Below are 18,769 nucleotides of genomic sequence, written 5' to 3'. Positions count from 1 at the left end.
GAGCCAGTGGCGGTCACTGAGTAATGGAGGGACATGAGTCCTTTTGGGCTGATCAAAAACCAGACGCACTGCTGCGTTCTGAACCATTTGTAAGGGTTTCACCGCACAAGCTGGAAGACCTGCTAGGAGGGCATTGCAATAGTCGATGCAAGAGATAACCATGGCCTGTACCAGCAGCTGGGTGGCGTACTGAGTGAGGTAGGGCCTGATTTTCCTTATGTTGTATAGAGAAAAGCGGCACGACCGAGAGACAGTAGCAACATGGTCTGAAAAGGACAGCTGGTCATCAATCATGACACCCAAGTTTCTCACCACCTTGGTTGGAGTGATGGTTGCGGAGTCAATTTGTAGTTTGATGTTATGGTGGATAGATTGCTTGGCTGGAATGACCAAGAGTTCAGTCTTAGAGAGGTTTAGTTGAAGGTGGCGAGACTTCATCCATGCAGATATGTCTGATAGACAGTCCGTGATCCGCGCCGAGACAGTGGGATCGCCTGGCGGGAAGGATAGGTAGAGTTGCGTGTCGTCTGCGTAGCAGTGGTAAGAGAAGCCGTCCGAGCGAATGATCGGCCCCAGTGAGGTGGTGTAGATTGAGAAGAGAAGGGGCCCAAGCACTGAGCCTTGGGGCCCCCCTGTGGAGAGGCAGGGGGAGGAGGATAATTGTCCTTGCCACAAAACATTGTAGGAACGTCCCGAGAGGTAGGATTCGAACCACAGGAGTGCTTTACTCGAGATGCCCATTGCTGAGAGAGCAGATAGCAGGATCCTGTGGTTGACTGTGTCAAAGGCAGCTGATAGGTCAAGCAGGATCAGAACCGAGGATTGGGCTTCAGCTTTAGCTGACTTAGAGCTTCTGTTACAGACAGAAGAGTCGTTTCAGTAGAGTGGGCACTCTTAAAACCAGACTGATATGATCTAGGAGGTCATTCCCTGAGAGGAATTCTGAGACCTGTTTGAATACTGCCCGTTCAATAGTTTTGGATAAAAAAGGTAGAAGAGACACTGGTCGATAGTTCTCAACTTGAGTTGGGTCAGGTGAGGGCTTTTTGAGCAAGGGTGTAACCCGAGCCCTTTTGAAAGTGGTCGGGAAGGTTCCTGAAGCCAGAGAAGTATTTAGATTTAGATGTGTCTCTAAAGTCTGACCATCTGCTGGATCTGAGCCACGATGTGCTTACCCATAAAACAAGACAATAATAATCAAACACAGGCTGCAGTACAAAGAACACAACAGTGCGATAGTGCAGTGAGCAGAGTGCAAAGGATGCAGGAGTAAATTATTATTATTACCATTTATTATTATTATCATATACATGTCAGAGGTGGATGTGATATACAGGTGCACATGCACATACAAGCACACATGTACACAGTGTGATGAGTGCAAAGAACGCTGGAATAAGTAAGTATTATGTTTGGTGTTATGTACAAGAGGTAGGTGGATTTGGTATACAGTATATACAGTATGAACAGCACTGAAATAGAGAATGTTGAATAAATAAATAATAAGTGGAAACCAGTAAACAGGTGCTGATTAGAGGCAGAGTTACTGGGTTATTGCACAGGAGTTGTTCCTGTGCTCTGTAGCGCCTACCAGAGGGGAGGAGCTGGAACAGGTTGTGTCCGGGATGAGACACAGTATGTTAAACTCCAGGTTGTTTTTTAAGAGATAAAAAACATTTACAAAGAGATTAAAAACATTTACAAAGAGATTAAAATCATTAACAAAGAGATTAAAAACATTTAAAAAGAGATTAAAAACATTTAAAAAGAGATTTAAATCCATTTAAAAAGAGATTTAAATCCATTTACAAACAGATTTAAATCCATTTACAAACAGATTAAAAACATTTACAAACAGATTAAAAACATTTAAAAAGAGATTAAAAACATTTAAAGAGATTAAAATCATTTACAAAAAAGATTAAAAACATTTACAAAGGGATTGAAAACATTTACAAAGAGATTAAAACATTTACAAAGAGATTAAAAACATTTACAAAGAGATTAAAAACATTTACAAAGGGATTGAAAACATTTACAAAGAGATTAAAAACATTTACAAAGAGATTAAAAACATTTAAAAAGAGATTAAAAACTTTTACAAAGGGATTGAAAACATTTACAAAGAGATTTAAAACATTTAAAAAGAGATTTAAAACATTTACGAACAGATTAAAAATATTTAAAAATAGATTAAAAACATTAAAAAAACTAATTTCAAATCATCATGTAAACTTGAAAATGTAAACCCACATTAATATATTTTTCCACATATACGTGTTATTTAGGGGAAAATGCAATCACCCAATTTTCATTTTCATTTAGTTCTTTTAACACCAAGAAAATAAATTGACCAGTGCATGATGATGTCATCACGTGGTTCAGTCAGCGGGGTCAGAATATTGCAGGAGACAAACTGCTGTGCCATGTAATCAATAAGTTCAATCCAAGAGCTGATGTGTGATCACAATCAGGATCAGCTGAAGCTGACACCATGCAGTTTATATTTGTGTCACCAGAGGGCGCCACAGCATCACCTGATGAGTCTTCCTGGTCCGGGACGTCCATCAGTGTTTCTACATTCAGGAAGCTCCAGGACAGATGTCAGGGGGACGGCCTGGGGGCCGGAGGGTCCGGAGGGGCGGCCCAGAGCTCAGCCAATGAGGCGCTGAGTGTGTCATCATGAAGAAGTGGTGGAGCTGCAGGCGTCGCTCTGCTGCTCAGACTGACGGAGAGTCGAACTACAGTCAACATGAAGACTTCAGCTGTTTCTCTGCTGCTCGGTGAGTCCACACACTTCATCCATCATCCATCCATCTATCATCTATCATCCATCCATCCATCATCCATCCATCTATCATCTATCATCCATCCATCTATCATCTATCATCCATCCTCCATCCATCATCCATCCATCAATCTATCATCTATCATCCATCATCCATCCATCTATCATCTATCATCCATCCATCTATCATCTATCATCCATCCATCCATCATCCATCCATCTATCATCTATCATCCATCCATCTATCATCTATCATCCATCCATCTATTATCCATCCATCTATCATCTATCATCCATCCATCCATCATCCATCCATCTATCATCTATCATCCATCCATCCATCATCCATCCATCTATCATCCATCCATCTATCATCTATCATCCATCCATCCATCATCCATCCATCTATCATCTATCATCCATCCATCCATCATCCATCCATCTATCATCTATCATCCATCCATCTATCATCTATCATCCATCATCCATCCATCAATCTATCATCTATCATCCATCATCCATCCATCCATCATCCATCCATCAATCTATCATCTATCATCCATCATCCATCATCCATCCATCATCCATCCATCATCCATCCATCAATCTATCATCTACCATCCATCCTCCATCCATCATCCATCCATCAATCTATCATCTATCATCCATCATCCATCCATCATCCATCATCCATCCATCCATCTATCATCTATCATCCATCATCCATCCATCATCCATCCATCCATCTATCATCCATCATCCATCCATCAATCTATCATCTATCATCCATCATCCATCCATCATCCATCCATCCATCCATCATCTATCATCCATCCTCCATCCATCATCCATCCATCAATCTATCATCTATCATCCATCATCCATCCATCATCCATCATCCATCCATCAATCTATCATCTATCATCCATCATCCATCCATCATCCATCCATCCATCTATCATCCATCATCCATCCATCAATCTATCATCTATCATCCATCCATCATCCATCCATCATTCATCATCCATCATCCATCCATCATCCATCATCCATCATCCATCATCCATCCATCCATCCATCATTCATCATCCATCATCCATCATTCATCATCTATCCATCCATCTATCATCTATCATCTATCATCTATCATCTATCATCTATCATCCATCATCCATCATCCATCCATCCATCCATCATTCATCATCCATCATCCATCATTCATCATCTATCCATCCATCTATCATCTATCATCCATCATTCATCATCCATCCATCATTCATCATCCATCTATCATCCATCCATCCATCCATCATCCATCCATCATCCATCCATCCATCATCCATCCATCCATCATCCATCCATCCATCCATCCATCCATCACCCATCACCCATCACCCATCATCCATCACCCATCACCCATCACCCATCCATCCATCATCCATCACCCATCACCCATCATCCATCACCCATCACCCATCACCCATCACCCATCCATCCATCACCCATCACCCATCACCCATCCATCCATCCATCCATCATCCATCATTCATCATCCATCATCCATCCATCCATCATCCATCCATCATTCATCATCCATCCATCCATCCATCCATCACCCATCACCCATCCATCCATCCATCCATCACCCATCATCCATCCATCTGCACTCACACACTAAAATAAAACCTTCAGAATGTTTTAATATTTGTATTATATTCAGTGTGTTGGTATTCAACATTAATCAAATGTTTCCATAAGATGTTTACAGAAGTTGTTTACACATTCATTTATTCATGTTTGTCTCTGTGTAGAGGCAGGGAGAAATCTTTACAGCGTAGTCACTGAGATGTGAAAATAAGGGTGTGACTGACGAAGGCTGTTCTCTCCATTTCATCAATGTCCATTGTTATTTCCGCCCAAGCATTTAGGGTTGGGCTCTCCTGAGGTAACCATTTCCTGGTGAGAGTCTCTTTCCCAGCAGCAGCAGCAGAACATTCATTAAATATTTATCATTTTCAACCATTCTTGAGGTATACACCCAAAGAATCCGGGTTTACTGTCTAGGAGTGTCCCTGCCCAGTAGTTATTAATGACAGGGCAGACCCAGGTTTGTTTAAACCCGCCTCAGTTACACTTCTCCCCTTCCTGTTGATGCAGATAAAAGTCTTGTTTTTCTAAAAGGGGTTTCTCCTTAAATAGTATTATAATAGCCTGTTTTAACATCCTAATTTGCATACTTTATGAATTGTTGAACTTTTATTCACCACCACATGATTACACACGGTGCTTAAACTGTAAAAACTTTAACTAAAATTAACCCTTAAACATATTTCACAGAGGTTGGTTCACGGTCTCATCGCATCGTATCTGAATGTAGCGTAACTGTAGCTCCATCAGGAGGAAGGAACTGTAGCGATAAAAATGTCGAAGAGGAACGGAGAACATGACGAACCAGCTAAAATTAGTGCGCTGCATCAAAGACGACACCACGCATACATAACACGCCAACTCTGAGGCACTAGTAGTTTCAGGGGGCGACCATCCCCCCGAAGAAACCTTCTAGAGGAAACAGTAAAATAAACATGCACACAATAAAAATAAGGCAAAGTTTGGAGGTGGAAGCAGAAATATCAGTTTTCAGTTGTTCTGCTCAGATCTCATGTTCAGAACCGTTCGTGTGGATAAAGTTCCAGCAGACAATGTTTGAGGGAAGAGCTGTTTGGGTTTATTGATCCGCCCGCTGTCTTGACTCCGTCTTCGTCTCTCCATTGACTCAGCCGACAGGAGACGTGTTTTTGGTGAAAAGATGTGCAAGGCTGTGTCCGAAACGGACAGCAGTTGCCTCGCTGCCTCGATACCGTAACAGACAGCTGCCTCAGAAGGCGTCACTTTCAAGTGAAGGCATCTCTGTTTACATTAGTTTCGATCAGCCTCTAGGGCAGCGCTTACGGCAACGTGTGACGTCAGCATGCCGTCTTGCTGTCAGAAGAGACGCTAGCCTTAGCATCAGCTAACTAGCTACTGAAAAGCCAAACGGCTAACAGATGCCTCAGAAATCAGACTGAACAAACTTGATTGGTTTCAGCCACGGGCTGATGTTATAGTTCAGTGTTTAGTTCTCGCTATTTTCAAAAATTTAAGCGATAAAACTACTAAAAACTTTTAAAAACATATATTTGTGTACAAATTCAGCTCGTTTGTTCGCCCTCTTGACCAGTTTTTTAAAGCTCCGGCGGCCGCAGCCGCGCTGCTTTATGGGTAATAGTCAGCATCAAGTTACAAGTCTTGAAGGCGTCTCAGGAGACAGGAAGAGATCGTTGGAGCGGTTGGAGTCGAACAGCACTTGATGCCTCGGTGTCCTGTTAGCCACCTTCTGAGACAGCAGTTTAGCCCGTTTCGGACACGGCCGTGGTGTGTGACCTCCAGTCACGACACGGCCGTGGTGTGTGACCTCCAGTCACGACACGGCCGTGGTGTGTGACCTCCACTCACGACACGGCCGTGGTGTGTGACCTCCACTCACGACACGGCCGTGTCCCACAATGAACACACAATGCTGAGTCAGGCGTCGTTTGTTTGCTGCTTCTCCAACTATCTGTCTATACTTGTTTTGTTTCTGTCTTTAGCGCTCTAGCTAGCTTTATTGCTTGACTTTTTATCCGGCCACTGGCTCAACATCTCTGTATTTTTAAGTTTTTTACGTTAGCAGCATCTCAGCTGCAGTAGCTAGCTTCCCACTGACTGTTAATTGGCCCTGCACTTCCCTGTCTCTGATGCAGACTGCCGTCTCTGGCTGGAACCATAGCGACTCTTCACAGCACTCGCTCTCCAGCCTAATCTGACACTTCTGGATCCTCCTGTCCCCGCCCACTATCGGCTGCTGCTGACTCTGTAGTCTGCCCCTGTGATCCTTGAGCAAGCTGTCGCTGCTCAACTCAAATCCCACCTCGACTTCAGTAACACATGTAAAACTTTCCTATCAGATTTCCAAACACAGCACAGAAACTGCCCCACTTAAAATCACCAATGACATCCTTATCTCTGATGACTCTGGATTCCTCACCATCCTCATCCTCAGTGCTGCCTTCGACACCATCAACCGATCCATCCTTCTCACACTGAGGGAGTCCCTCCCTCCCTCAGCAAAACCGGCACTGCCCTCTCCTGGCTCAACTCCTCCCTTTCTAACAGACACCAATACATCTCCATAAACAACTGCAACTCCTCCACCGCCCCAGTCTCCCATGGTGTCCCTCAGGGCTCCGTGCTTGGTCCCCTCCTCTTCATTATCTACATCCTACCAGTTAGACTGGTCCTCTGCCGTCGTGGCACCCATTTTCACTACTATGCCGATGACATCTTTAATCTGCAATAACAGCGCCGCCTATGGGCATATTTGGGTGAACTTTAGTCCCTGGAGTCAGGAGACCATCCTGAACAATTCGGCTCAACTTTTATGTCAATCCGACTTGTAGTTATAGAGGAACACATTTTTCATGTTAAATAGTGCCACCTAGGGGCAAGTTGCACCAAATTTTGCACAGCCTGTCAGGAGGTCATGGCACATAACATAGAAGAGAAAAGCGCTATATAAATCAAATATATCATTATTATCATAATTATTACTTGTTAGAGACTACAGAGAAACACTAAACTGGATAATCAGCTTTAAAATCTAAATCTAACAAGCAGCAGCCGGCTGGCGTTAACGGCCAGCGTTATGACCAACCGGCGAGGAGTCTGAACATGTTGTTATTTCATCCCTATTCTAAACATGGGAACAAAGAAACCCAGAAAGGCGGTACTGATTTGATCTGGCTCTGAGCCGGGGACGTCCGTAGCAACGCAGATGTGAAAAACCACAGCCGGCATGCCGGTGCTGTATTAAATGTGACACATGGTTGCAGGATAATGCTGCAATCTTTAGTTCAGTGTGAATGAGCCAGTGGTCATGTGAATGACTTCGTTTCCCACAGTGCATCAGTCCAGGCCTGACTCTGCGTCTCTCCAGTTACTACAGACCAACGTTTTGGCCGCAGCCCGGCTGAATATGTTGCTCAACACACTCTCACAGCGGATGTGAATATGAGCCTTCAGTAGACTCAGCCACTCCAGCCGGCTCTCTGTCTACCATAATGAATGTGGAAATGACTGTAGCAGCACATGTACAGCAGGAATAATGGAAAACATGAAAGCAGACAGCTCATGGCTGAAGCTACTGATGAAAACAGGAAACACTTGGGTTTGAAGGGAATTAGTAAAGTGAATGGACGTGACATCGCAAACAGTTCCTGAAGGGTAAAGATGAGAATAAGAGGACACTGGGAAAGCACACATAGAGAGGGTCAGCGGTATAAAACTCTGAGTATCAGCCTTCAGTTTGTCTCGAATTCTGTGTACTCTGAGATTTCACAATAAAGTCAGTCAGCCTCTCCTCTGTGTTTCATCTGGCCCAGGTTATGTTATATTTATTTAAAGAAACCTCTCTACCCTCCACATCTCTGGTCCGAGCTGGACTCGAACCAGTGACCGGTTACAGACTGAGCCACACTAACGGACAGGGGCAGCGATGTGGGGGTAAAACGATGCCATAATCACTGAAAATGAATCAGTTGAAACTTTCAACCACAAAACCTACAATCTATCCATCTACAAATAGAGTTAAATTCCACAAACTCCTCATGATCCACAAATATAAAGCACGATCTACAAATAGAAATTTGCAAACAAACACAGTCCAAATTGTATTTTCAAACCACTGTTTCAAGACATGCTAACAAACTCTGTGCAGTGCTGAAAATTAAGTGCTGAATCTGTGTTTGCATTTGTCTACTGATATTTTTGGCATAGTCCTACGGCAGAGTGTGTGAGGAGTTTGCGGATTGTATTTACAGATTCAAACATTCATTCTTTCAGTCCATTTACAGATCACATTTTATTTTTGTGGATCATGAGGAGCTTGTTTGCAGGTTTTGAATCTATTTGTAGATCAAAGCATCAAGATGGCGCTGAGTATAGCTGCCTCGGCGGGGACTCCGCACACCGCTACAGGCAATATTTCTCTCCAACGTGCAACAAACTGGACGAACTTTAGCTTCTGGTGGGGAAAAACAGAGACTTTTATTTATCTTCTGTTCTGTGCTTCGCGGAGACGTGGCGGCGTGAGCTGATAGCGGACTCCGCGCTGCAGCTGGCTGGCTTCCAACCGTACAGAGCGGACGGCGACACAGAGCTCTCCGGCAAAACAAAAGGTGGAGGTGTCTGTTTTTATATTAACAATGGCTGGTGTACCGACGTGACAGTGATTCAGCTGCACTGTTCTCCTGATGTGGAATTTCTTATCATTAACTGTAAACCGTTTTACTCTCCCCGTGAGTTTGCTTCATTCACTCTGGTCGGTGTTTACACGCCAACGTTCAGGACGCACAGAGCATGATGGCCGACCGGATACTGTGTGTGGGGCAGAGAAACCCGGACTTGTTATTGTTCTCTTAACAGGGGAAACCTCAGCATCGTTTTAGCATCACAGTGAAACATTGGTGCTAAAACTCTAAAAACAAATGCAACACAATCTACAAACAGAATATGACCCTTGCACGCAAATAAATCACTTTGCTTTCATTCAAATTCTGGTTTTCAAGTAAACGCCACAGATTTCTATTTGTGGATCATGGTGTGTTTGTTTGTGGATTGTGAATCTATTTGTAGATTTGTGACTCGTAGTCTGTTGATCTTCAGTGATGATGGTGTCAGCCTGACATCTCCCCATGTTTGTTGCATGTGTGCATGTTGATAGGAGAGTGAAAAACGTTGCCTTTCCTCTTGCAGGATGAATAAAGCATGTCTAACCTCTTCAGTCCTCCTGTTGCAGGTGTGTCCGTGCTGCTGCTGTCTGGACAGACTGTTTCTGCAGGTGAGCTGATGTCCGTCCAGCCGGAAAAGAGAGTAGTTGTGTTGAAGATGGACAGACAGGTCTGACTCTGTCTGGATGTGGATCTGGTCTGATGGACTAACTGTTTTTCTTCTTCAGATCCTCAGGTTATTCTGGAGATTCCTGCACTTCCTGTGGTGGCAGGAAGTGATGTCACTCTGCGCTGTACAAGCAAAGATCAGGTCGCACTCGAAGCCTTTTTCATCAGGGATGGTTCTAAACTTGGATCTGGACCTGAAGGCCAGTTTACCATCCGTAACGCCCAGCCGTCTGATGAAGGTCTCTACTGGTGTTATTTTGATCAGACTGAAGAATCTCCTCGGAGATGGCTGAGCGTCAGAGGTCAGGACACTGACATCACTTCCTGTTTAGATCATATGAACGAACCTGCTGACCGCCGTCACATGACATTTAACACGTGGTTAACGTTTCGAAACAGTCACAGTATAGTTAGGTTTAGGAAAACGTCCTGGTTTGGGTTAAAGTAAGTATGTTATATAATGACATGATGGAATTCACCAACACCACTAACTCAACAGTTACTTGGTGTCACATGGGACCAAGCTGGAAGCTTCCGGTCAGGGAACTGATGCGAACGCAGAAGTCCCTTAAACCTGCGTCCTCTCTAGCAGCCAGCAGGGGGCGACTTAAACCTGCGTCCTCTCCAGCAGCCAGCAGGGGGCGACTTAAACCTGCGTCCTCTCTGGCAGCCAGCAGGGGGCGACTTAAACCTGCGTCCTCTCTAACAGCCAGCAGGGGGCGATTTAAACCTGCGTCCTCTCTAACAGCCAGCAGGGGGCGACTTAAAGCTGCGTCCTCTCTAACAGCCAGCAGGGGGCGACTTAAACCTGCGTCCTCTCTAGCAGCCAGCAGGGGGCGACTTAAACCTGCGTCCTCTCTAGCAGCCAGCAGGGGGCGACTTAAACCTGCGTCCTCTCTAGCAGCCAGCAGGGGGCGACTTAAACCTGCGTCCTCTCTAGCAGCCAGCAGGGGGCGACTTAAACCTGCGTCCTCTCTAGCAGCCAGCAGGGGGCGACTTAAACCTGCGTCCTCTCTAGCAGCCAGCAGGGGGCGCCTTAAACCTGCGTCCTCTCTAGCAGCCAGCAGGGGGCGCCTTAAACCTGCGTCCTCTCTAACAGCCAGCAGGGGGCGACTTAAACCTGCGTCCTCTCTAGCAGCCAGCAGGGGGCGACTTAAACCTGCGTCCTCTCTAGCAGCCAGCAGGGGGCGCCTTAAACCTGCGTCCTCTCTAGCAGCCAGCAGGGGGCGCCTTAAACCTGCGTCCTCTCTAACAGCCAGCAGGGGGCGACTTAAACCTGCGTCCTCTCTAGCAGCCAGCAGGGGGCGACTTAAACCTGCGTCCTCTCTAACAGCCAGCAGGGGGCGACTTAAACCTGCGTCCTCTCTAGCAGCCAGCAGGGGGCGCCTTAAACCTGCGTCCTCTCTAGCAGCCAGCAGGGGGCGACTTAAACCTGCGTCCTCTCTAGCAGCCAGCAGGGGGCGACTTAAACCTGCGTCCTCTCTAGCAGCCAGCAGGGGGCGACTTAAACCTGCGTCCTCTCTAACAGCCAGCAGGGGGCGACTTAAACCTGCGTCCTCTCTAGCAGCCAGCAGGGGGCGACTTAAACCTGCGTCCTCTCTAGCAGCCAGCAGGGGGCGACTTAAACCTGCGTCCTCTCTAGCAGCCAGCAGGGGGCGACTTAAACCTGCGTCCTCTCTAACAGCCAGCAGGGGGTGACTTAAACCTGCGTCCTCTCTAGCAGCCAGCAGGGGGTGACTTAAACCTGCGTCCTCTCTAGCAGCCAGCAGGGGGCGACTTAAACCTGCGTCCTCTCTAGCAGCCAGCAGGGGGCGACTTAAACCTGCGTCCTCTCTAACAGCCAGCAGGGGGCGACTTAAACCTGCGTCCTCTCTAGCAGCCAGCAGGGGGCAACTTAAACCTGCGTCCTCTCTAGCAGCCAGCAGGGGGCGACTTAAACCTGCGTCCTCTCTAGCAGCCAGCAGGGGGCGACTTAAACCTGCGTCCTCTCTAACAGCCAGCAGGGGGTGACTTAAACCTGCGTCCTCTCTAGCAGCCAGCAGGGGGTGACTTAAACCTGCGTCCTCTCTAGCAGCCAGCAGGGGGCGACTCCAGCGGCTGCAGAAAGAAAATGTTTCTACTTGTCAGCTGATTTATTCCCTCAGTAAACACTTTCCTGATGAGTTTATGGTCTCAGTCTCTAGTTTCAAGTATTCTTCAACACAGCATGATGTTCATTTAGTAAATTATGGTCCCATTTAGAGGAACAGAGACCAGGAAGCAGGGGAGGCTTTAGGGCGGGGCTACAAGCTGACTGACAAGCTGTCAATCAGGATAGAGGCGACTCGTATCCGCTGCTCTGTGAACATTTAACCAGCGCAGCTGATAAAGCTCATCAGGAGTCGGCTGCTCACTTTCTCTGGTGAGCACATTCAGTTTTCAGACTGCTGTTCTCTGGACAAAATTATCAGCCTGTTAAAATGACCATTAACCTGAGTTACAGATGCACCTAGCTAAGCTAGCTAGCTCCGCACAAGGCCGTTAGCTCCAATGTCTCGCTCAAATATGGTCACGGCCAGTGCCGTTCTGTTGCGCCCTATCGGCCAAACTCTAGGCTTCAAAACGGCGGTCCACAAACCAACGGGTGACGTCACCATGACTACGCCCACTTCTTACAGTCAATACAATACCTCACCTGACTTCCTCCTTTGCTACCGTCGTACGGCCACTAGAGGTCACTGCCACAGTAAACATGAATACGGGTCGTAATAAAGTGCTGCACAAACAACCTGTGTTGGTGTTTCCCTGTGAGGACAGTCTCACTGGACCAGGTTCTACTGATTCTTCTGCAGGTTCTGGTCTGATGGACTAACTCTGTGTTTCTTCTTCAGATCCTCAGGTTTCTCTGGAGATTCCTGCACTTCCTGTGGTGGCAGGAAGTGATGTCACTCTGCGCTGTACAAGCAAAGATCAGGTCGCACTCGAAGCCTTTTTCATCAGGGATGGTTCTAGACTTGGATCTGGACCTGAAGGCCAGTTTACCATCCGTAACGTCCAGCCGTCTGATGAAGGTCTCTACTGGTGTTATTTTGATCGGACTGAAGAATCTCCTCGGAGACGGCTGAGCGTCAGAGGTCAGGACACTGATATCACTTCCTGTTTAGATCATATGAACGAACCTGCTGACCTGCTGATAAACTGCTCTCCTCCAGGCCCTACTGCTCCTCCTCCACATCCTTCTCCTTCTATTCCTCCATTGTCCTCCTCCCCTCTCACCTTTCCCCTCCTAACAGCTGGAGCAGCTGTGGGTTCTCTGGTTCTTCTGGTTCTGGTCCTGGTCGGGGTTCTTTGGCTCCGCAGGAACAAGACAGGTACGAACAACCCATTCTCACTCCCAGGTCGTCACATGTGGCTGCACGGTGATGACCCGTTGGCACTGGGGAGCCCCTAAGCGTCAGAGTTCAAAGCCCTGGAGGAAGCCCTGTAGCGTCAGTGTTGAACAGGTGTAGGAGAAACTTAATGAAAACATTAAGATAAATAATACACAACAGTAAACACTATTACCAGGTGGTGGCACCTGGTGCGGGAGACAGGGGTTCACTTCCCACGGTGAGACATCCACCATTGTGTCCCTGAGCAAGACTTAACCCCTCGTTGTTCCAGAGGCGTGACATGTATAGCAATTGTAAGTCACTTTGGATAAAAGCATCAGCTAAATGAATTAATATAATATACCAGGTGACATGTGACGTTTACCAAGGAAACCATTATTTACAAGATGAACAGATGAAGCAGGCAGTCCAAGGAATAAACACATCCAACAGAAGGACAGAAATCCAAAAATAGATCCAAGACACAACAGAGTAATCCAGGAACAGGCTGTCGAGACTCAACAAGAACGAGAAGCGACAATGAAAACACAGACTTACATACAGGACGGAGAGGACACACATTACCTAGGTACCTTTAGTGTCGTTTGTCAATGTTTACGGCTCCGCAATCAAGTACTTTCTAAATAAAAGCATATTGTGTGCAGTTAGGTTTAGGCACCAAAACTACTCGATTATGTTTAGGAAAAGATCCTGGTTTGGGTTAGAATGACAAAGATACTTTACTTATGTAACTTCACTCACTCACTCATCGTCAACCACTTGTACAGGGTCGCAGGGGGGCTGGAGCCAATCCCAGCTGACAGAGACAGGGTACACCCTGGACAGGTCGCCAGTCCATCGCAGGGCCACACATATACAAACAACTACTCACACCTAAGGACAATTTAGAGTCACCAGTTAACCTAGCCTACATGTCTTTGGATAAAGGGAGGAAGCTGGAGCAACCGGAGACGCATGGGACGACCAAGGTTCAAACCCTAGGCCTTCTTGCTGTGAGGCGACATTGCTAACTACTGCACCACTGTGCTGCCCGTTATGAAACCTACGTAACTCAAATAAAAACATTCAGTGTTGAAGAGCACCAGTCTCCTAGGTGAAAGTCTGGTTTCTGGCTCACCGTCCACTCAAACAACCTCCTTCCTCTGACTCTCTGTTTAATATGCTACACCTGCACTTTAGGGTCAGATTTTCACCCCACTGTGTTGAACTATGACACTGCGGGGCTGCCCGATACGTTACAAACTGACACCAACAGATCTTGACCCTGGGTCCATATGTGATATATATGTCCAAGAAACGGTTAGTGCGAAGTATTGGCTGGATGACTGGTGGTGATGGGACAGTGGATAAGAAACATGCCTTTGGTGTGAGAGACCATGGTTCAATCCCCCACTGTGACCCATCCACCATTGTGTCCCTGAGCAAGACACTTGACCCCTTGTTGCTCCTAAATGAATGAATGAATGAATGTAATGTCTGACACCTGACTCACAGTGAATTGATTTATTTTAGGAGAAACCCTTAACATGTACCATCTGATATACAAAACAAACCCACAATTAACATAGCAAATAAACTGAAGCACATTGACAAAATAATCAGCAGAGTGCACTAAACAACTAATGTGTTGTTTATCAATATGCCTCATGACAAATAAAACATACAGGATAAAGTCACACCTCCATAGAAATGTCCAAAGAAAATCAAGATAAAAAAAGTCAAGCTTATATTCATACTACTGTATATTTTGAGATAAACCATTTATATGTAATAATATTGGTACCCCTGAAAAAAGAACATGTAGTTTTAAGAAAAGAAAAGAAAAAGTGATGATTTGAATTAACTCAAAGTGGAAATAGATCTCAAGAACAGAGGAAGGTTAATCCGATCCTCAGGGGCTTTATGTTGAAATGCTCTCCAACCAGCTACAGAAAATAACCTCGGTACCGTAAAAAATGTTGGACATTGGCGGTGTCTAAGTGAGTACGTATGTCGAGCAATAAGGAATTAAATACTGTTTAAGGTATGCAGGACAGTTGGAATAAACATATTTAAAGATAAACAGTGGTAATCCCTTTGTGGTTTAGGTTGCAGCCAGTTTAGTGAATCATATATAAGACAATGATGAGTTTTAAATAGACAGTTCAATATAAATCTGCAAATGGAATTGAATACAACATTAAGGGGTCTGAGAGTGGACTCGAAAGTATTAGTGTAAACTATGTCTGCATAATCAATGATTGGTATTGGTAAATCATTTTTTTCTGACTTTAGTTGCAAAACAAGTGTGATCTGAGTGTTAAGGCATCCAAATACTTTGCTAATATTGTCAATGTGTATCTTGAAAGTGAGGCTGGGGTCCAACCAAAGGCCCACATATTTAAATTCCTCAACATTCTCCATAAGGTACCCGTCTAAAAACTGTATTTCAAAATGAGAACCACATCTGTAATTTTGTATTGTACACCATACAGCACATTTATTCATTTAGCTGACGCTTTTATCCAATTTTGCTCAGGGACACAATGGTGGAGGGGTTACAGTGGGGGATTGAACCTGGGTTTCTCACACCAAAGGCATGTGTTTTATCCATTGTGCCATCACCACCACAGCAGAGTTTCTTCATGTTCAACAGAAGTTTATTATTAAACAGCCATTGTTGTATCAAAATCAGATTGAAGAGTTGTTTGGACTTGCAGTAAATCCCGGTCAGAGGTATAGATGACAGTGTCATCAGCATAAAGCTCTACTTCACAGTGAGAACAAACTTGTGCCAGGTCATTGATAAAGATCGAGAAAAGTAAGGGGCCTAAAGTTGAGCCTTGAGGAACACCTTTATCAACAATTAAATAATCTGACTGGAATCCTTGGTAAACAACACACTATTATGCACTATTATGCAAATAGGAGTTAAACCAAAGCATGTTGATTCAGACCAATAGAGGAAAGCTTATCTAGTAGAAGGTAATGGTCAACCATGTCAAAGGCTTTTGAGAGATCAATAAAAACAGCACCAATGAAATTACCAGATCAAAACCCAAGAAGACATCATTTGTAAATTTTACAAGAGCAGTTAAAGTAGAAAAATTGGATCTAAAGCCAGATTAATGTGGAGATAAAATGTTATAATTATTAATGTACTAAGTTAGTTGATTAAAAATGAATTTCTCAAAAATTTCAGCAACTGCACAAATGATAGAAATCAGACGATAATTATTCACATTAGATTGGTCTCCACCTTTGAAGAGTGGTGTAACTCTTGCAGCTTTCCAAATTTGTGGCACAGTACAGGTAGATAAGGATAGACGAAACAGATCTGCAAGAGGAAACATCAATATGTGGGCTGCAAGTTTGATAAACTTAGCTTCCAGATCATCTGGGTCTGCAATGCACTTTTTATTTTTAGGTCATGTAATGTAATGCACATTAATTCTGACTTGTACAAAAAGGAAGCAGCATGACAGAGTCAGTTCAGGCCATTGTGCAGATCACCTGCTCACTACACCTGCAGAGGCAGAACATCACCGGCTCGGCGTTCACCTGTGTTTATGTGTGTGAGTAACTGATGTGTCGTCTTGTCTCTGAACAGGAAACTGAAGACGATCTTCTGGATTTCATCTTTTATTTCACTGATTTTTATCTTTGATATTCAATCTCTTTATTTTACTGTAACTTGTTCTTATCAGTGTTGCTTGTCTCTCTTCTGCCCCCCCGTCTGTAGTCCTCTGTGCCCCCTTCAGTCTGTAGTCCCCTGTGCCCCCCTTCAGTCTGCAGTCCTCTGTGCCCCCTTCAGTCTGTAGTCCCCTGTGCCCCCTTCAGTCTGTAGTCCCCTGTGCCCCCCTTCAGTCTGCAGTCCTCTGTGCCCCCTTCAGTCTGTAGTCCTCTGTGCCCCCCTTCAGTCTGCAGTCCCCTGTGCCCCCCTTCAGTCTGCAGTCCTCTGTGCCCCCTTCAGTCTGTAGTCCTCTGTGCCCCCCTTCAGTCTGTAGTCCCCTGTGCCCCCTTCAGTCTGTAGTCCTCTGTGCCCCCTTCAGTCTGTACTCCTCTGTGCCCCCCTTCAATCTGTAGTCCTCTGTGCCCCCTTCAGTCTGTAGTCCTCTGTGCCCCCTTCAGTCTGTAGTCCTCTGTGCCCCCCTTCAGTCTGTAGTCCCCTGTGCCCCCTTCAGTCTGTAGTACCCTGTGCCCCCTTCAGTCTGTAGTCCCCTGTGCCCCCTTCAGTCTGTAGTCCTCTGTGCCCCCCTTCAGTCTGTAGTCCTCTGTGCCCCCTTCAGTCTGTACTCCTCTGTGCCCCCTTCAGTCTGTAGTCCTCTGTGCCCCCTTCAGTCTGTAGTCCCCTGTGCCCCCTTCAGTCTGTAGTCCTCTGTGCCCCCCTTCAGTCTGTAGTACCCTGTGCCCCCTTCAGTCTGTAGTCCTCTGTGCCCCCTTCAGTCTGTAGTCCTCTGTGCCCCCTTCAGTCTGTAGTCCTCTGTGCCCCCCTTCAGTCTGTAGTCCTCTGTGCCCCCCTTCAGTCTGTACTCCTCTGTGCACAGGACTGTGTTTGTTTAACCAGAATAAATAAAAAGCATCATCTACATTTAAACATGCTGCTGTGTTATTTAGTCACAGGAGGAGGTTCTTTATTGTCACTGCTCCCCCCAGATAAGATAGATACTACAGCAGAGTACGGAAGTACGTGGAGCAACACTTATTAAACAGCTGCTCTAACATTTAAAACATAATATAATACTGTGGCAGAGCGCTGCACAGTGAGTTCAACGTGAAACAGGTTTTAGAAACTACGCATATGAATATGAGACAGGAAGTAAACAGGTGAGTCCGCAGGTGCAGCTCCGAAAATTAGAACCGTGAAAAAGTTAAATTTTTAGATTCTTTACACACAAAATCTGTGAAGGTCTCAGTCCTCCAGGTCAGGGTCATCCAAAGAAGGTTAAAGTCATCAGAGAGACTTCTTCAGTTCTGACTGGATCATGGGTACCGCTGGTTCTTAGTGCTCCTGGCTGTGGTAACGACGTCATGGATCCTGACTCTGGGGTCCAGTTCTCTCAGGAGGGTTTTCTAAAGATCTCTGTTCAAACAACAGCTGCATCTCTTCTTCCTCTGCTCTCAGTAGATCGTCTCGTCTGCGGAGCCGACTGCAAAGAATGTTCACACTGCTTTATGTTTTAGATTTATATATTTCTATTCTTACCAACGTTCTGTTATCATTTCTGATTTCTGATGAATAAAGAATCATTGTAAAATAACATAAACAATAAAACCATTCCGGTGGGAGGAGCCTGAGAAAGGAAGTGTGTTTCATGTTCAGACAGAGGCGCCACTTTACTGTCCAGATGCTTCTGACCATCTACGGAGTCTATTTAAATAGTTCTTTTATCACCAAGGAGATAAATTATGAAAACAATAAAGTTGCATTTTGTTTTTACTCTTGAAGTCCTAAAAGAGAACTCATTATTTCCCATCAGCAGGCGCAGTGTGTGACCAGCAGGTGGCAGCAAGTACCGTAAGACCCCCTGTTCAGAAATGGCCCAATATCCTCACTCACGGACGATTAGGCGCCTTCCCGTTAAATTGGCGAGGGTTCGGGGCCGCCCCACCGTCCAGTCCTCACATCTGGGCCCTTCATGCTCACGTCTCGTGAGTCT

At 45.4% G+C, this 18,769-nt stretch overlaps 1 protein-coding gene across 2 annotated transcripts; it reads left to right on the top strand.

The window, feature by feature from the left end:
* Nucleotides 1-2,232: 2,232 nt before the first annotated feature.
* Nucleotides 2,233-17,706, top strand: LOC119909072 (papilin-like). Of its 2 annotated transcripts, none has more exons than XM_038727126.1 (6): nt 2,233-2,783; nt 9,660-9,701; nt 9,819-10,061; nt 12,630-12,872; nt 13,032-13,109; nt 16,720-17,706. In XM_038727126.1, exons 1-6 carry the CDS (start codon nt 2,753-2,755, stop codon nt 16,725-16,727), a joined length of 645 nt encoding a protein of 214 aa, XP_038583054.1. In that variant the 5' UTR covers nt 2,233-2,752; the 3' UTR covers nt 16,728-17,706. The 2 variants fall into 2 exon arrangements, with proteins under 2 accessions (XP_038583054.1, XP_038583053.1); XM_038727125.1 differs by having other exon boundaries at nt 2,242-2,783; nt 12,951-13,109.
* Nucleotides 17,707-18,769: the final 1,063 nt, after the last annotated feature.

This window comes from Micropterus salmoides, unplaced genomic scaffold, assembly GCF_014851395.1.
Source record: "Micropterus salmoides isolate LMB-PRFRI ecotype aquatic unplaced genomic scaffold, ASM1485139v1 Ms_hic_scaffold_18, whole genome shotgun sequence".
Lineage (NCBI taxonomy): Eukaryota > Metazoa > Chordata > Actinopteri > Centrarchiformes > Centrarchidae > Micropterus > Micropterus salmoides.
The sequence above is the reverse complement of the archived record's forward strand: the minus strand, read 5'-3'. Positions and strand labels throughout refer to the sequence as shown.